The 16,361-nt window shown below is 42.1% G+C and overlaps 2 protein-coding genes across 3 annotated transcripts; both read left to right on the top strand.

Moving 5' to 3' along the window:
• The first annotated feature begins 191 nt into the window (after positions 1-191).
• On the top strand, positions 192-4,904 carry PLA2G12A (phospholipase A2 group XIIA). The gene is made up of 4 exons (XM_027455941.3): positions 192-497; positions 969-1,045; positions 2,141-2,306; positions 3,373-4,904. Exons 1-4 carry the CDS (start codon positions 296-298, stop codon positions 3,489-3,491), a joined length of 564 nt encoding a protein of 187 aa, XP_027311742.3. The 5' UTR covers positions 192-295; the 3' UTR covers positions 3,492-4,904.
• A 1,932-nt stretch (positions 4,905-6,836) lies between these two features.
• CASP6 (caspase 6) lies at positions 6,837-16,064 on the top strand. 2 transcript variants are annotated; one of them, XM_021272679.4, is made up of 8 exons: positions 6,837-7,080; positions 8,643-8,684; positions 9,334-9,376; positions 10,781-10,927; positions 11,341-11,417; positions 11,847-12,022; positions 13,727-13,883; positions 14,516-16,064. In XM_021272679.4, the coding sequence occupies exons 1-8, from the start codon at positions 7,074-7,076 to the stop codon at positions 14,752-14,754; spliced, it is 888 nt and encodes a 295-aa protein (XP_021128354.4). In that variant the 5' UTR covers positions 6,837-7,073; the 3' UTR covers positions 14,755-16,064. The 2 variants fall into 2 exon arrangements, with proteins under 2 accessions (XP_021128354.4, XP_071893021.1); XM_072036920.1 differs by lacking the exon at positions 6,837-7,080 and adding an exon at positions 7,127-7,198.
• Positions 16,065-16,361: the final 297 nt, after the last annotated feature.

Genomic DNA, 16,361 nt, shown 5'->3' on the forward strand with positions numbered 1-16,361 from the left:
CACGTAGGATTTAAATCTATAGATATATAAATATAGCGGCCTCATTTGGGTCGCTTTTCTGCGCCACAGCCCCAGCGCTGAGGCACGGTCACCCCTACCCCGCCGCCCCCTCAGCTTTTGGGGCATCCCCTCAGGTTTGGGGGCGTCCCTTCAGGTTTGAGGGCGTCCCCTCAGGTTTGGTGTCGCCGCCTCAGCCTTGGCAGCGCCTCCCCAGAGGCGGGCTCGGGGCGGTGCTCGGCGAGCCGATGGCGGCGGGCGGGCGGCGGGGGCTGGAGGCGAGCGGCCGGCCCTGGGCATGGCCGGCGCCCCGCTGCTGCTGCTGCCGCTGCTGCTCTGCGCCTGGCCGGGTGCGAGCCAGGAGGCTCCGCGGACCCCCGACTGGCGGCTGACGCTGAAGACGATCCGCAACGGGGTGCACAAGATCGACGTGTACCTCAACGCCGCCCTGGAGCTGCTGGGCGGCGAGGACGGGCTGTGCCACTACAAGTGCAGCGACGGTGAGGGGGCAGCGGGGGGGACATGGCCGCCCATGGGCGCTGACTGGAAGCGCCGCGCCGCGGCCGTGCCCTCGCCTCCCTCGTCGGTGCGAGGCAGCGAAAGGAGGTGAAGGGTCGCCTCCCGGCTCCGGATTGCGATCCGGATTGCGATCCGGATCGGGTCGGGACGCCAGGGTTGCGCCCTGCCGGGGGGACGGGGCTTCAGCGGGCTGTGGGGGTGCAAACGCCCGGGCGCTGAGGGTTGTCGGGTCCGTTTGGGTCCCTGGTTGTCGTTTAACCCTTAGGATCGGCGGTGCTGGCTGTGTACAAAGCGTGGAGCACCTTAAAGCTCATTAATGCTTCAGAGAGCCCTTCCTTTTAAATATAATCCTTGAGCCGTCTCAAGCCCAGCAGATGGCTGCGGTGAGTTTTGACGGCACTAAAATTCTGTGGAAAAAACATGTTTGAGGCATTATAAATCACCTTTTGCAGGATCAAAGCCCTTTCCTCGCTACGGGTATAAACCTTCGCCACCAAATGGCTGTGGATCCCCTCTGTTTGGGGTTCAGGTAAGTCCATTTGGGGGTTTCTTTGTGTGTGTGGATTTTCACACGTGGACTTTCTGTGATGCGGGTGTTTTCTTCCTCCCATATCCCAAGGGTGAGCCATCAGCCAGGTACTGCATCCCTGCCTTTATCAGCTCCAGCACGTGCTTTGGTAACAGCACGTGGGAAATAGTAGTATTATAAATGAACAAAACGTAAATATATTCATAAATACTATAGGGATAAAATAGTGATGATGATTAACTTCTCATTTTTTAACCAATAACGTTTCATTCTCACAGTCCTGAAGGCACTGAACAACTGAACAGTAGCCCTGTGAGAGTGGAGGTTTTGGCTCCCACCTTACCAACACTAATACATTTTTCTTTAAAGAAAATATGAGTTGTGTTACATACCAGGTCTGACTGAGATGGAGTTAACTTCCTTCACAGCAGCCTGCATCACACAATGTTTGGGATGTGGGGCCACAACAGCATCGATAGGTAACAGGCCACTGGTTCTGTCTCTTGCTGAGCAATGCTTGCACAGCATTACAGCTTTCTCTTTTTTCCCCGCTCTGCACAGAAGGCTGGCTGGGGCTGGGCAGGAAGCTGGGAGGGGACACAGCCGGGACAGCTGACTCAGGAGGGATATTCCGTACCGTACAGCATCGTACAGCATCGTGTTCAGCAGGAAAACTGGCGTAGTGAAAAAAGAAGGGAGCAAGAGGAAGGAATTACCTTCCAAGGTGGCTGTTGCTCAGGGACAGGCTAGGCATCAGCCTGCTTTGTTTTTTTTTCCCCTCTTTTGGTCACCTATTAAACTGTTATCTAGAACTATGTGTTGTCTTGCATTTCCTATTCTCTCCCCTGTCCTGTGAGGGGGCAGGGGTTAAGCAGGCAGCTGTGTAAGTGTTTGGCTGCTGGCCGGGGTCAAGCCAGCACAGCTTACTCGCGGTGAACAACAAACTACAGAGATAACTGAATGACAGCTGGATAGGTTGCATTAGTTCTTAATTTCTAACTTTTGTATTCTATCATATTTATAGCCCGAATCTTTCTTATGTAATATCTCAAGATTCCAACCTTAATTGTACCACCAATGTGATTTTCTCCACAGTTTGACATTGGGATCCCTTCGATGACAAAGTGCTGCAACCACCACGACAGATGTTACGATACTTGTGGCAATAAAAAAAATGACTGTGATGAGGAATTTCAGTCCTGCCTCTCCAAAATTTGCAGAGATGTGCAGAAGACACTTGGAATATCAGAGAGCGTGCAGGGTAAGCCTGAAAAATGCCTTTGTTTTTCCGACTGTAGCTGAGCTTGTTTGGCAAAGACTCTTTGTGCAGCACAGCAACGCCACGTTTTCTTAAGCTGAAGCTACTGCTGAAAGATGCCTTGTTCAGCCCCTCTGTCATGCAGCCCAGACACTCGTACAGCTGAGCAATGACACAGCATAGGAAAATGATCAGGGGAAAATGGAGAAAAAATAATGATTCCCGTGTAGGAGTAGCTGGCTGGGAATATAACCTGATCAAAACACAAGTATAACTGTAATTGTTGCATTTTTTGTGGTGTAGCTCAATATTCACTGTTTTGCTGGCTGAGTTCTAAACGTCTACTACACGTCATTGCTAGTAAACAGTGGGACAATACTGAATTGTCTCCTTTTATGAAACAAGATACTAGAATAATATATTGTTACAGCGGAAGCAGTTGACGCTGTCCCTTAGTGCATACATTTTAGGTTTTTCCTGAACAGCCCATAATCCTATGATTGGATTCCTTCTGATTGTTGGCCTGCATCTGATTAGTGCATGACATAACCACACTTAACTTGGACAATGGCACTTTTACAGTAAGTAGTCCCACCAAGAACAATCAGATTTTAGAACAAGCCTCTGTTTGAACTTCTCAGATCCACACAACTGCAGAGAAGTCGTCATGTTCGTGCTTTGTGTCAAAACTGATGAATGTTTGCTCAGTTCTGTTGAGTTGCTGTTAAAGGTAGCAACCTTTGCATAAATTGGAATGCAAAAAGTGAGGGATAAAACAGTTCTTTTACCTTGCCAGAACTAAGTGATGTTTCTAACACTGATAACATACCATATTCAATGAACTTTCTTGCTTGTTTTCATTGGCATAAGTAAAATCTTCATTCACAGCGTTAATGATTCTGTATTGGTTCAGTCTTTGGTTTGACACTCTGTTTGACACTTTCAGTCTTTGGTTTGCTATGCCCAGAGCAGATTGCTTTTTAAAATCCTTCTCAGTTTACCAGTCATGTTTAATAGTTTCATATTCTATCTAAAGACTGCTTCTCACTTAACTTCTGTCTGTTTACAGCTTGTGAATCAACTGTGCAGCTGTTGTTTGATGCAGTTATACATTTAGGATGTAAGCCATACCTGGACAGCCAGAGAGCTGCCTGTATGTGTCGGTATGAGGATAAGACAGATCTCTGAAAGACACGGACATCTTACGGTTCAGAATGAAGTAAAAGACTCAGCTGGAATGAAGCAAGACTTTGGCTAAAGCTTTACACTTTCCAGCAAGTAATATATTAAATGCTGATGTGAATATACTGGTTTGAAAGTTACTGTGATATTCTTCCTCATGTTTAAAAAAAAATGTATCAAGTCTTCATTATCTTTCCCTTTACACTAGAAGTGTGGAAACTGAAATTCGATTCCTTTGGTGGATGTACACCGAGGGTATGCTATTATAAAACATCAGTGCTATTTTAAATTAAAATAAAAATGCACAGTGAGTAAATCAGAGGCACAGAAGAGTTGAATTCTCAGGTGATTTTTAACGTAGGTCAAATGTTAGGTTTCCTAGTAGTTGATGCTTCTGATAAGATCTATCAGGAAAAAGTGTTTTGTGTGAGTTAATATGGCATCTTGCACAGCCAATACTTCCATGCTTTTGGTACAGTGGCCTTCAGTTCTTACGGATGTGTTCTGTCCTGTGGGTTTGTTTTAAAACAACAAAAAAGCGCCCTAAGCAAGGGTATATATCTGCACTATATATTTCTACCTGATTCTGTATCAAACTTACTTTTGCAGCACTTTTCAGATCAAATAAGTTGATCCTTCTAAGGCTTGACTGCTAAAATGAACAGTTTGCGACCTAAGGATATACTTCTGATTTGAGAACCTGCTGGAATGTATTTGTAATGTTACATAATTTTAAAATCAATTCAAGTGTTTATTTTTCAAATAAAACGTGTTGTGTATTATATGCATAGAAAGGATATATTGTTCAAAGAGGTTGATTTATATTTGTTTTGTGGCACCACTTTGTTATTGTGTTCATCTTTGCTTTCATTTAGTTAGTTCTGATTGAAAACTAGAAGAAGGTTCCATGGATAGGGTCAGCATGTCCAACAAACCATTTTATTTAAAATGCCTGCTGTGACACTGGCAGAAATTTGAGCTTGTATTTCTGTCGTGTATTCCCATGACCTCTGTGAAGCTGACAAACATCTGAGCCTTTATTTCTGTCATCAATTTCTTCTGTGACATCTCTAGCTGAAATCATCAGATGTCTGTATTATTTGGGATTGTCCTCCGTCCTGATCTTTTGTTGCTAATCTCCAGTTGTCAGACCTCCGTTAACTTTTGCATTGGATCCCGTCCTCCTGCTCTGTTTTGCCTTAGAAATCCACTGAAGATAAGTGAAAATCATGATACTGCATCGGTGAACAGGGAACAGAGACTGTGTAGAAAGCCTAAAATTTACCTGACTCATGGATTGTGATTTCTTTCTGGAAGTGCTTTTATATGTTTTTGCTTTTTTTTTGTTTTGTTTTTCACTAGAGCTTACTGTACGTGATGCAATATAAGTGCCTCAGAATAAAGTTCAAGTTCTTTGGCCATGCTTTTGTGTTTGTGACTACTACGTAATGCTGCAAGAGACATGCTACTGCCAAGTTTTACAAAACTGTGTTTGAAGAACTCGTGGTTCCTCCAAATTTGGTGAAATTTATTCTGTCATGGAATTGAAATGAGTCTGAATTACTCTCACTGCTTAAAATTAAAACTATGATGCATTATCACAGTGAGTGCAGAATAATATCATAGGTAAGCCAGGTAAAAGTGAGCTTAAACTATGTGCTTCTATGAACATAGAAGAAAAAACTGTTGGAAAGTGCTGGGCTTTGTTCCCTTCTGTATTAACCTGCAAATATACCATTAAAGGATTTCATAGTTTCCCTCAAACTATTTATAATACTAAAAAGAGCCTTTACATGGCTAGATAACACAACAGATGACATGTTAATAGTTCTGATAATAAACCAAAGGAAGCATTTATTTGAGGGAGTCTTTGCCTAAGTTTTGCCTGTAGCAGAAATCCTTGGTTATAGTTTCCTGCAAATTATATGAAACATTACAGGTTACAATGCCAAAGGGAAACCTAGATATCACCCTCATGTGATTTAACAACTTAAATATATATATATTGCAGTTTTGTCGTTTGGCTTGTTACTGTGTGCTTTCATGTAGGCAATAGCACTATTTTTAAATGTCTCTGTGATTTTTTTTTTTTATTTTTTACAGGTTTTAATACGTCCCTCAGGCTCTTTTGCCTGTCTGGATGACTTGAGCAGCACTAGCACGTCCAAAATCTAACAACCTTCTTCAATCTGCAGTTTTGATACCTCCACAATGCTTTCTGAATAAATAAATAAATAAATAATACCCACTTAGAGTGGAGCTACTGCAACAATCCAAGACTTTCTAAACATGTACGTGCAGGTATAACAAAAACATATTAAAATAAGCTGGAGATGCACGCCAGAGTCAAACATTACCTCCGTCTTCCTATGTGTGCTCAAATTACTGGTGACTCAGCTGAACGCAATGGCTGACTGAGTATGATCTTAGCCACTAGCAAAACAAAGTGATAAAAAAAAAAATGTTTACTTAAAATGGGCTTCTTGAGATCTAAGCTAACTGCAGGGCTAAGGAATATGGCTGACGTGAATGCAAACTGCTGAACAGAACTGTTTCAGAGCCCAAAATTTAGGCTCTCTGTTTGCTCCTTCATACACAGTTACTGCAGCTGGGGGCTTAGGGGCAGCTCTGCTGAGGGGTCTGGGGGCTGCAGTTTGAAAAAGAAGTGAATCAGCTTGCTAAGAGACTAAATGTTTTACAGTGTAAGAAAGATGCTGTTGTAAAATAGCATTCTGTTTTGACAGAAGTACACTCAAAACCATTTTAAACAATTTTATCTTGATGTAGCTGACTACAGCAGCTTGAGGATGACAAGTCCAAACAAGGGAAAAATAAGCAAAGGCAGTTAAAAACACCCATAGCTCCACCAAAAGGGAGACACCTCGTCTAAACCATGTTATTCACGGAACAAACCTGTGTAAAACAAGCCCGACAAGATAAAAATACCCCAAATCCCCCTTTGAATTTCCCTCCTGTAGCAGCATGGATCTCTAGGAGCTTGTTCACACTTACACCTACCTCCTTCGGTGCCTGTAGCAGCGCTGATCTCCAGAAGCCTAAGAATACCCTAGGGTCAGTGAATTCAGACCCACAGCATTACAAATCTCCTAAACTCTGCTACAGAAGGCTGGTTTTGTCCCCAGACCATCCCGGCTCTGTCACCACCCCGGTGATGGGTGCCCAGAAGGAAGGGGCTGACAAGATGGGCGTTTGTGGAGGTACCCAGGCAGGCTTTGTCAGCCCCTTGGCTCTCTCCTCAGCCACGACCAAGGGCAATGTGCTACACCAACAATCTAGGGTTACAAACCCAACTCCAACCTAACCCCTCAGGGCTCCCCTCACGCCCGGGCACCCCGAGGAGGGCGCATGTCGGGCGCCTCAAGGCGAAGGAAGCAGCCCGCGCCTTTAGGGGGACCCCTCGCACGGTCCTGAGAGCCTCCTCGGCGCCGAAGGGGACGTCTCAGCAGACTCCGGACTCCATCCCGAGGAAGCCATTCCTCGCGTTCATCCTCGAGGCTCCGGGTGCAGGCTGAAGGCTTCTCCTTCCTTCTCCCCCCCCCGTCCCCGCGTCCTTCGGAGGCGGCCGCCATGTCGGGTAGGTAGGAGGCGGAATGGCGCCCGCCCGCCCCGGCGCCCTAAAGCGGCTTCTGGGGGGGGACCGGGGTGAGCCGGGAGAGGGGCCCGAGCCTCATGGAGGGGAGCTCTCGGTTTCGGTGAGACGAGGCTTGTCGTTAAAGGTTCCTGCCCGCACTGCTCGGGCTCGGGTGCTGAGCCCTGCGGCTGAAGCCGGGCACCTGAAGGGCCGGGGCGGGTGAGGGGGGACAGGCAGCAGGAGGGGGCTGCGCCCCTCAGGGTGAAGGGTGCTCCTCTGGGCGCCCCCCTCTTTGAGAATACTCCACACTTTCTGGGCTTTAAACAAAGGCACTGTCGTTTTGCTGCATATAATAAAACCTTGCACTGGATGTTTTAAATTTGCAGCCCTTGGCATTCTCCTTTTGGTAGCAGGAGGCAAAGCTCCCCTTGGGGTACAACATGCTGTTTCTTCCTTGGCTGTATTTTCAGTGTGTTTTGTGTTCCCCAAGATGCCATCAGGCGTGCTGTAGAGTCTTTGTGCCCTGTGGTGGCTGCTGGTGCTTTCCAAGCGTCTCTTTGAAACGTTATGAGATTAAAATGTAGCCAGGACAACGCGCTGTCAGGTCCCAGGGTGAATTCAGTGCCCACCTGGTTTTGGATCCCTCTGAAAACAGTCCACAAGATTTAAAATGAGTAGACCCATTGAGAACAAACAGTTTTTAGAATGAGCCTGTGTGAGACAAGCAGAAAGTTTTTCATATATATATGTATTTAAGTAGTATTTACTGCAGAGTGGCAGCAGCAATAAGAAGCTCAAGGCTAGCCGACTAAACGGAACTAAAAGAACAAGTAAAACATCCTTCTCGCATTTCCTTTGGCCCAGGCATTCTGTGGTCTTTTGATATCTGTATGTCAGCATTTTCTGTCTAAAAGTTTGACTGTAACATTTTTAAGGTCTGTTAGGGTCTTTAGCTTTCCCCCCCACCCCCTCTATTTAAGTTGAGGCAAAAGCTTCAGACAGATCTCAGGTACACAAGCGAAAATATGACGTCAATTTAAACATACAGCTCTCTGGCTCATATTTTAAACAAAACCACAGGCACAGGTACTTTTGCTACACTTTATCTATACTCATTACTCAGTATTTCTGTCATTAATCTGACCTAGGTGTTGTTTCAAGCAAACTGAAATAGCTCCTTCTGCATTGGGTCACTGGTGATATTTATAAAACCCAACACTTGCAAGCATAATAAATATTTACAAAGGGGAAGTTTATATGTAAATAGTAATGCTTAAAGTAAATAGTAATGCTGACTCGTGTTGAGCTGTGCCCCAGTCTCCTTTGCTATGGAGTTCAATATAGGGGCTTCTAAAGTCAGTTCTAGATTTCTGCAAGTTTTTTCTATCGTCTTTATAAACTTTTCTTCTCTATCAGTGCATACATATGTTAGTTCACTTTGCAAAAGACATTAGTAAGATGCAAAAAAAATGGGGAAAAAAAACAACTAGTATCGTGTATACAAAACAGTTTGTAACATATGCACGTGTGTGTGTGACCATGTCTTTTTTCTGTTCCAATTGCAGGCCATGTTCAGTTGGATAGCAGATCTACATTAACCACCACAGGTTAGTATATAGCTTTCATAATGGGGTAGTTAGTCTCCAGTGGTAGTAGGAGGAGCTGTGATTTTATAGCCTACAGAGATGTTTAAGCAAAAAGATTAAATATTTTGGCCTAGACATCTGCAGGTCTTCAGTTTTACAGCTTCTGAACATGTGCATGTTCCCTGTTGTTTCCACAGTGTTACCTTTATTTGCATTCTTCTACTGGAGATACATATATCTATATAGCTTAGCAGAAGAAAAGGTACCAATCTTGCATCTTTTCAACTGTTGTTAGCTACATGTATGGTTATACTGCCTTCTGTGACCGATATGCTGCGTCCCAACCTCAAAGAGAACACTCCGTTCTGCATGAACAGCACCACTGAAACAAAACAAAACCAAACATGAATACATAGCTATATAGATAGCTAGCTAGATATAAAACATTCACATCTTGATCACCTAAAATTCAGACTGTTGGGGTCAGAATTTTAAGGGCAGCCTGCAAAATTTTGGGGTACAAATGCTAATGAAGCTGTTAAACTGCATGCCTTCTCAGCTGATGTGTGAATGAGCTTTTGGTTCATGCCAACAGCTAAACTTTATGGCTGGATGCACAGTTTAAAATTGTTGCTCTTAATGATTTTTTTTTTTTAAATCTCTCTAACAGACAGAAATCAGAACATCACCGAAGTAGATGCGCTTGATAAAAGGTAAAGTTATGATGGCAATGATAGAGAAACAACCCACTGAAGTCAGTTGAAAGTTGCCTACTTTTTATTAAGAGTGTGAATGGATTGGATTATTCATTCAACCCTACCCATTTATAGAATATGTTCCTAGTTTTAACTACATGAGATGCAGATCTATTCTTAAATTCTGCCACAGATCTTACAAAAATTTTTATTAACCAGGTGCTCATAATAAAGTGGAGAGGTAGAAATACTTAATGAAACACTTCGGTCACTCTGCAGTGAAACAAAAGCATTTTGGAATAAACTGTGATCTTTAAGTAACTTCTGCAGGCAGGTGTTCTGAACTTCTTCCACAAATTGCACCAAAACTGAACATTGCAGGAAATAAGCAGTAACATGCCAAATATTAAAGCTCTGCCTACAGACAGTTCTAGGGCAGCATGACCTGGAGTGTCATTCTGTACGCTTGTATCACTGGCCTTATCTGTTGCCAGGGCTATCACCAAAAGTGCTTTAGCTTCTGTTGCCCTGCACCACCGCCTCTTGTCAACAGAAGCAGCAAGATTGTATGCTTTGTCCCTCTAAATACATCCATGCCAAAGCTTGGAAAGGACCTTTTGGATCCAGGCGTACAGTCCATAGCATGCTGTCACAGACATCTATGTTGTGTGTGCTCATAAAACAATAAAATCACTGAATGCTGCTCCGAACTCTTATCTATTTGTTGCCTTAATATTTAAAACTCCTCTACCTAGAAGCTAGGTTGGTTGTTTGTGCTTGTACCAGCACTATCTCTCAGCTTTAGTGTTTCACTGCTAAACACTCAGATGAACAGTTGTATCATTTGAGCTTTTATTTTGGAAGGGTAAATACTACCAACTCATTCTCCTCTTGCAAACAGTGTGTATACCACCTTGTCAGCCACTGTACACTACATAGCCTATTGCTTATGATGCAGCACTCGGTTTATTTAGATCTTGAAGCAAACCTCACACAGTTAGAATTCCAAATAAATACATATGTACCATCTAACTATGCTAAAATAATGGTTAGCTAAACATATAGTGTGGAGAACTGGAGCCAAATCTGAAGCTCTCTTATATGCCTTACTGTGTTACTAACATGACAGCCTCCTGAAAACTGTAAATGCAAATACGTTGTAGAGAAACTGTTCAACACTACCTGATAGAGCCTTTAACCTACCCAGTGCTAGTTTTTACTGAACTTTTTAACGTGCCCAAGGTTTTCAGAAAGACCTAATGATTTAGGTTCTTTCTATATCATTACACATCTTGCATTTCTGAAATTGGATTCTCAAAGTCTCTAGTCAATTACAGAAGTCTCAGCCAGCAGGAATACAGGAAGGGAATTCAGGTAGCCACTAACTCACTCATCAAGAAAATTTTCCATCCCTGGCAACAGACAAACGTATGACCCTGCAGAGCAATACAAAATGAACCACCGAAGAAGAGGAGTTGCACTGATCTTCAATCATGAACACTTTTATTGGCAGTTAATGCTACCAGAAAGACGTGGGACTTCTGCAGACAGACACAATCTGAAACGCAGGTAAGAAACTTGGTTTCTCCACCAAAGCTTAAAAAAGTAAACTTCAGAAATAAGCAGTTACCTAAATCTTATGTTTAAGAACAGAAGAAAATATTTTTGCAGACTTAAGCACCTATGCAACCTCAGCAAAGAAAACCGTAATAAAAAAAGCTTCAAGGGACGTTCCTCTTAGTCACAGAAACTACTGGCACAAGTCCCCTGATTTGAGAGGGTCTTCAAAGTAACGTTGGGTACTACACCTGCACTGGACACGCGTTTGAGACCAACATCAAGTTCACTTTCTTTTTATTTCAATAAATAATGTGTAAACATGAGTATTAGTTCTCTCACAGTGAAAGCAGTTGAGTTGGTAGGAACTGACATATAATTTGTGAAAAGGTTTTTTTACTCATGCTTGTGTGTTTTAACAACAGCTTGACAGACCTTGGATTTGAAGTCAGAGATTTTGAAAACCTGAGAGCAGATGATGTGCTGCAGAAAGTTCATGAAGGTAGGAGACTATATATTGGTTATGTCTATTTGTAGCAGAATTTTTCTTCTATTCATTATGTTCATCTAGCTTAAAATACTTTTTGTGCACAAGTGGAATTGCTTAACGGTAAAGGGACATAAAGTGTTAGACTGAAGACACTTTTATTGCAATGTAAGTGATCTTTGGCAGAACCAACAAAGTTGCTAAGAGCTGAAAGAAGTTAACTTGCAGCTAGAAGTTATTAATATTCTTTTTACTTTTAGTTGCCTTGCTCTTCAGCCATGTGTAATTATCTTACCTTCACATCTCTGCAGTATTGCACTATCTGAAAGTAGGGTTCGTTTGAAAAACGATTGATCTGAGATTAAATCATAGGATACAAATGTGCGAAGTTTTTTACACCTGAAGATTACTTTCTAGTCCTCTAAACACTGCTTGATATTTCAGCCTCTCAGGATGACCACAGCGATGCTGACTGCTTTGTTTGCGTATACTTGAGTCACGGTGAGAATGATCACGTTTATGCATACGATGGCCAAATCAAAATTGAGACAATCACAAACATGTTCAGGGGAGACAAGTGCCCGAGTCTGGTAGGAAAGCCGAAGATCTTTATCATTCAGGTAAGGTTTCTGAATTCAATGGAATTGACACTGACCCGTGTCATCTTCTTGTAATAGACAAATCATTTTTTCCTGAAATAGTCTTTACGTAAGAGAGAGTTTCCTTTTTATTTTTTTTTTTTCGTTCCACGATCAATACTCAGCGTCTCTTTTAAATTGAATTTGAATTTAATTTGAATTTAAAGAATCAATTTAAGGCTTTATTGGCTCAGAAATACTGCTTGTGTTAAGCAGTCAGATAAAACCCATTCGTAATCTCCTGTTTCACTTCTTCATTCAAGGGATAGGGCAAGTTGGAAGGGATCTCAGGAAGCCTGTGGTCCAGCTTCCTGTCTGCAGCAGCCAGCTATGGGGTCAAACCAAGTTACTTGGGGCTTCAGCCTGTCCTTATCCAGGTTACAACTAGCAAACTCAAATGAGAACCAGACTGTACTTTAGTTGTTCATAGAGTAATTTTAAGAATTACCTTTTTTTCAAATGAAAGCTGACGTAAGCACAAGGCTGCTACAAAAATCACTATATCGATAATAATTTTTTCATTAGGACTCATTTAGCTTTTTTTTTTCTTAAATCTGATGCCAAAGATGGAAACTATATGCATATTTCATATTACAAGTAGTACTTGGAAACATTTATAAAATATACTAATCGAAAAGCAAATCAACTTAGTTCAGTTCATAAACTGAGTTCTTTTTTCAGCAAAAAGAACAATCAGTGTAACATTTACCTTCGGAAATCACAGAGAAAACAGCAAGGACAGAACTTCAGCACTGTAAAGGAAAGAAAATTTTCACGTTCCTCTTACGTGATATCTCTTAACTAATGCCTGTTACCTGCTTTGTACCTTTTAAGTGTGTTCTTACCTTCTTATTCTCCCTGTATAGCTTTTTCTGCAACACTGATAATACCGGGTTAATTTACTGACTTCTCACCAAAAAAAATAATCCTGCAACTAACAGCTAGACAGTGTACGATGATGGCTGTGCTTCAGAGCATTTATTCAATGCTTGTGCAGGCAAAAGGTTAGGTGAGGTGATCCATTCTCTAGCTGAGCAAGTCTAGTGCAGGGTTGTGAGGATGGTTTGGGAGCTGGAGGTTCTCTCTCATACGAGGAGAGGCTGAGATCGTTCAGCCTAAAGAAGAGAAGGTTCGGGGGGATCTCATCAGTGTGTATAAATACCTGATGGGAGGGAAGGAAGAAAAGGAAGCCAGACCCTTTTCAGCAGTGCACAGTGACAAAACAAGGCAGTGGGCACAAAAAATGCACGGAACCCCATCTCAACACAGAAATTTTAGTTTAAAAATAAAAAAAATAAAAATATGTGGGGTGGTCAAACAGCAGATGTCACCCAGAGAGGTTGTAGAGCTTCCTTCCATCCTTGGAGATGCTCAGAAGCCAGCTGGGGTATAGTCCTGTCCTGGACAACTTGCTTTAGCTGATCCTGCTTGAGCTAAGAGGCTTGGGTGAGATGATCTCAAGAGGTCCCCCATCCAATCTCAATGATTCCGTGATCATCTCAGAGCTTTTAGTGGGCTTCATCACCGAGATTTTAATTGCTAGAGATCGAAATGGGTCTTTATGGATCCGCAGTCACGGTTAACTTGGAACATACTGAATAGGAGTCCCCTCTGCTTAAAAGCATCGTAGTAACAAAGGTGAGCTTCACGGAGGTGAAAGCAGAATGACCCTTCTCTCTCCAACAGGCATGTCGAGGTGATAAACACGACGATCCAGTTATTGTTCAGGATACAGTAGACGGCAGAGAAGAAGCCATTGTTAATGAGACTGAAGTGGATGCAGCTGGTGTCTACACCCTGCCTGCTGGCGCAGACTTTCTCATGTGCTATTCTGTGGCACAAGGTAAAGTTCTAGTATTTTACATGGGTGCGTCTGGTACTTCAATAACAAGCTTCAACACTTCCTCATTCTGCAGCCAAAACGAGTACAGTTCCAGGTCATCTGTTTTGCATATCTGATAAGTGACGTCTGTCTGAGAAGGAGCCCCATATGTTAAGGAAAAAGTAAAAACAAACCATCAAAATTGCTGTTAATTTGCCAAGCAGAGGCATTCTCATCGTAGTCTTGTTGCTGAGCTGTCTGCTGACAGCAAGCATTTCCCTTTTCTCTAAGACTGTGGTATGCTGGTGGCTTTTTAGTTTCCCTGTAGTATGACTGTCTTCCCCTGTCCACCACAGATCTTTGTCCTCGGTCCCATCTGCTCTCTTGCAACTTGCAGATAACAGTTCTGTGGTCAATGAGCTACCCATTCCTGAACCACACTCCGCTTGGCTAAGCACTTAAGTGATCTCAAGGACATTTCCTGTCTACAGTTTCTAGAAAAATTGCATAATTGACATGATACGATTTACACCCCTTATTAATCTCAACGATTACACTTAATGGGATAGCAAGGAGTAACTTGTTAATGTTTATTGGGTTAATGTTTAACTTAACCCACTTAAAACTGAATATCATTTTATGTTCTACAACAGGTTACTTTTCTCACCGTGAAACCATAAATGGCTCCTGGTACATTCAGGATTTGTGTGAGGCGCTGAGGAAGCACGGCTCTTCCTTGGAGTTCACAGAGCTTCTTACTGTGGTTAACAGGAAAGTATCGCATCGCAAAGTGGATGTGTGCAAGGACATAAATGCTATAGGAAAAAAACAGATTCCTTGTTTTGCCTCAATGTTAACTAAAAAATTGTATTTTCATCCAAAATCTAAGTAGGTTGCTAATTAACAATGCCAGTCTTTAATACTGGCTGTAGGAGTGAGAAAAACACTACCTTAGATCAGGAGACAAATATTCTATACAATTATTTGCAAAAACACTGAGATCAAACCTTATAGTTGGTATATGCAATGGTTTCTAAATTCTTAAAGTGATTTTAAAGATAGTATTACAGCTCTGTGCCTCTCAGGGAAAATGGGAAAAGTCGACTGGTGCACGACTAGTAAAAGGTGCTCAGATTTCATTGGAATTGGTACTGTAGATAACTTTTAAAGAAAAAAGTAAGATTTTTGCTTGCTTGCTTTCTAATTATGGCACATTTTTACTATTATGGCACATTTTTTACTATTTCCAAACCTTTTTAAATACTGCGTTAGGTTAACTTTTCTTGCTCAAAGAGCACTGTTTACAGGGAATATATTTGTAAGACATCTTTTTTAAATCTGTGTGCGGTTGTACCCGCCTTACAGTTTTTAGTGATTTATCGAGGATGATTTTTTAAGACTTTTTGGATTCACTTTTCTCTCAACGCTAAAAAGGAACTTAATTCCTTGAGTGCAACTCGTTATTAATGCAAATAAAGTGCTTCTTTTGCTTGCACATCACTTACATTTGTGCTAAAATTAAAGCTTGCTGGTGCTTTGCAAGGAGTAAAGCGAGCAGTAGTGAGGTGAGACCACAACTTTGGGTACAAATACACTCCATGGTGGTGAAAGCTCATCTCGTATAGATCTCAAAGCAAATCATTTATAGGGTCCAGGGTCGCTTACAACTCTGCTGGATATCTTTAGCAGCTCTGTAAATTACAACATGTACGCACCTGTATACTTCAGGCCATGGTGTTGGATCAGCCTCTGCCTCCCCTCAGCTCCAGAGCTCGGCTGTAACTGTCCCTTTGCATACAGAACCGACAGCACGTTTGTCACCATGAGATGTTTCAGGTTGCTGCAACTGCAGCATCAGTGATTTCAATTCTGTGCATAACCAAGTACTTCCATACATAATGGAAGCAAATTATCATTTATTTTTTTTTAATTAGTTTTTACATTATTGGTACACGTGCTCAACTCGGGGGCATGATGGAGAGCTCAAGCTGAGCAAAGTGGCCTAATCCACTTTCCTGGGTATAAAATAATTGACTTACTTGCTCTGCTTTACTAAAGTCCTTCTGCATACTGTGTTCTGAGTCACGGATATGTAGGCTTAATAGGGCTATTTTGAAGCTTTGTATAAATCATGTATGTGTGAATGTTTTGATAAGTCCTGTCAATAAAAAACAACAATAAAACAAATAATTTTACAGTAAATGAGTTTGATTTATGTCACTTTTCCAGCAACACTGACTAAAACAAACAGCTTACTTTGGGTGCAAGTCTAACCCCCACCAGTGGTGTTATACAAACACAATCAGAGAACAGAGCTAGTGAAAAGGAAAGAGAAAGCAAATCAGTAATACTTAATACAAGAGTTACTTATTTACTAAGCTAGTGCTGTGCTACAGTCATGGTCCTAAAAAGACAGCCCTCATTCTAAAAAACATCCCTGTCATTTTTACCAGGAAGCAGAATACCTCCATTTTACTGAAGGGATTTGACAAATATCTG

The sequence above is a fragment of the Anas platyrhynchos genome, chromosome 4 (assembly GCF_047663525.1).
Source record: "Anas platyrhynchos isolate ZD024472 breed Pekin duck chromosome 4, IASCAAS_PekinDuck_T2T, whole genome shotgun sequence".
Taxonomy (NCBI): domain Eukaryota; kingdom Metazoa; phylum Chordata; class Aves; order Anseriformes; family Anatidae; genus Anas; species Anas platyrhynchos.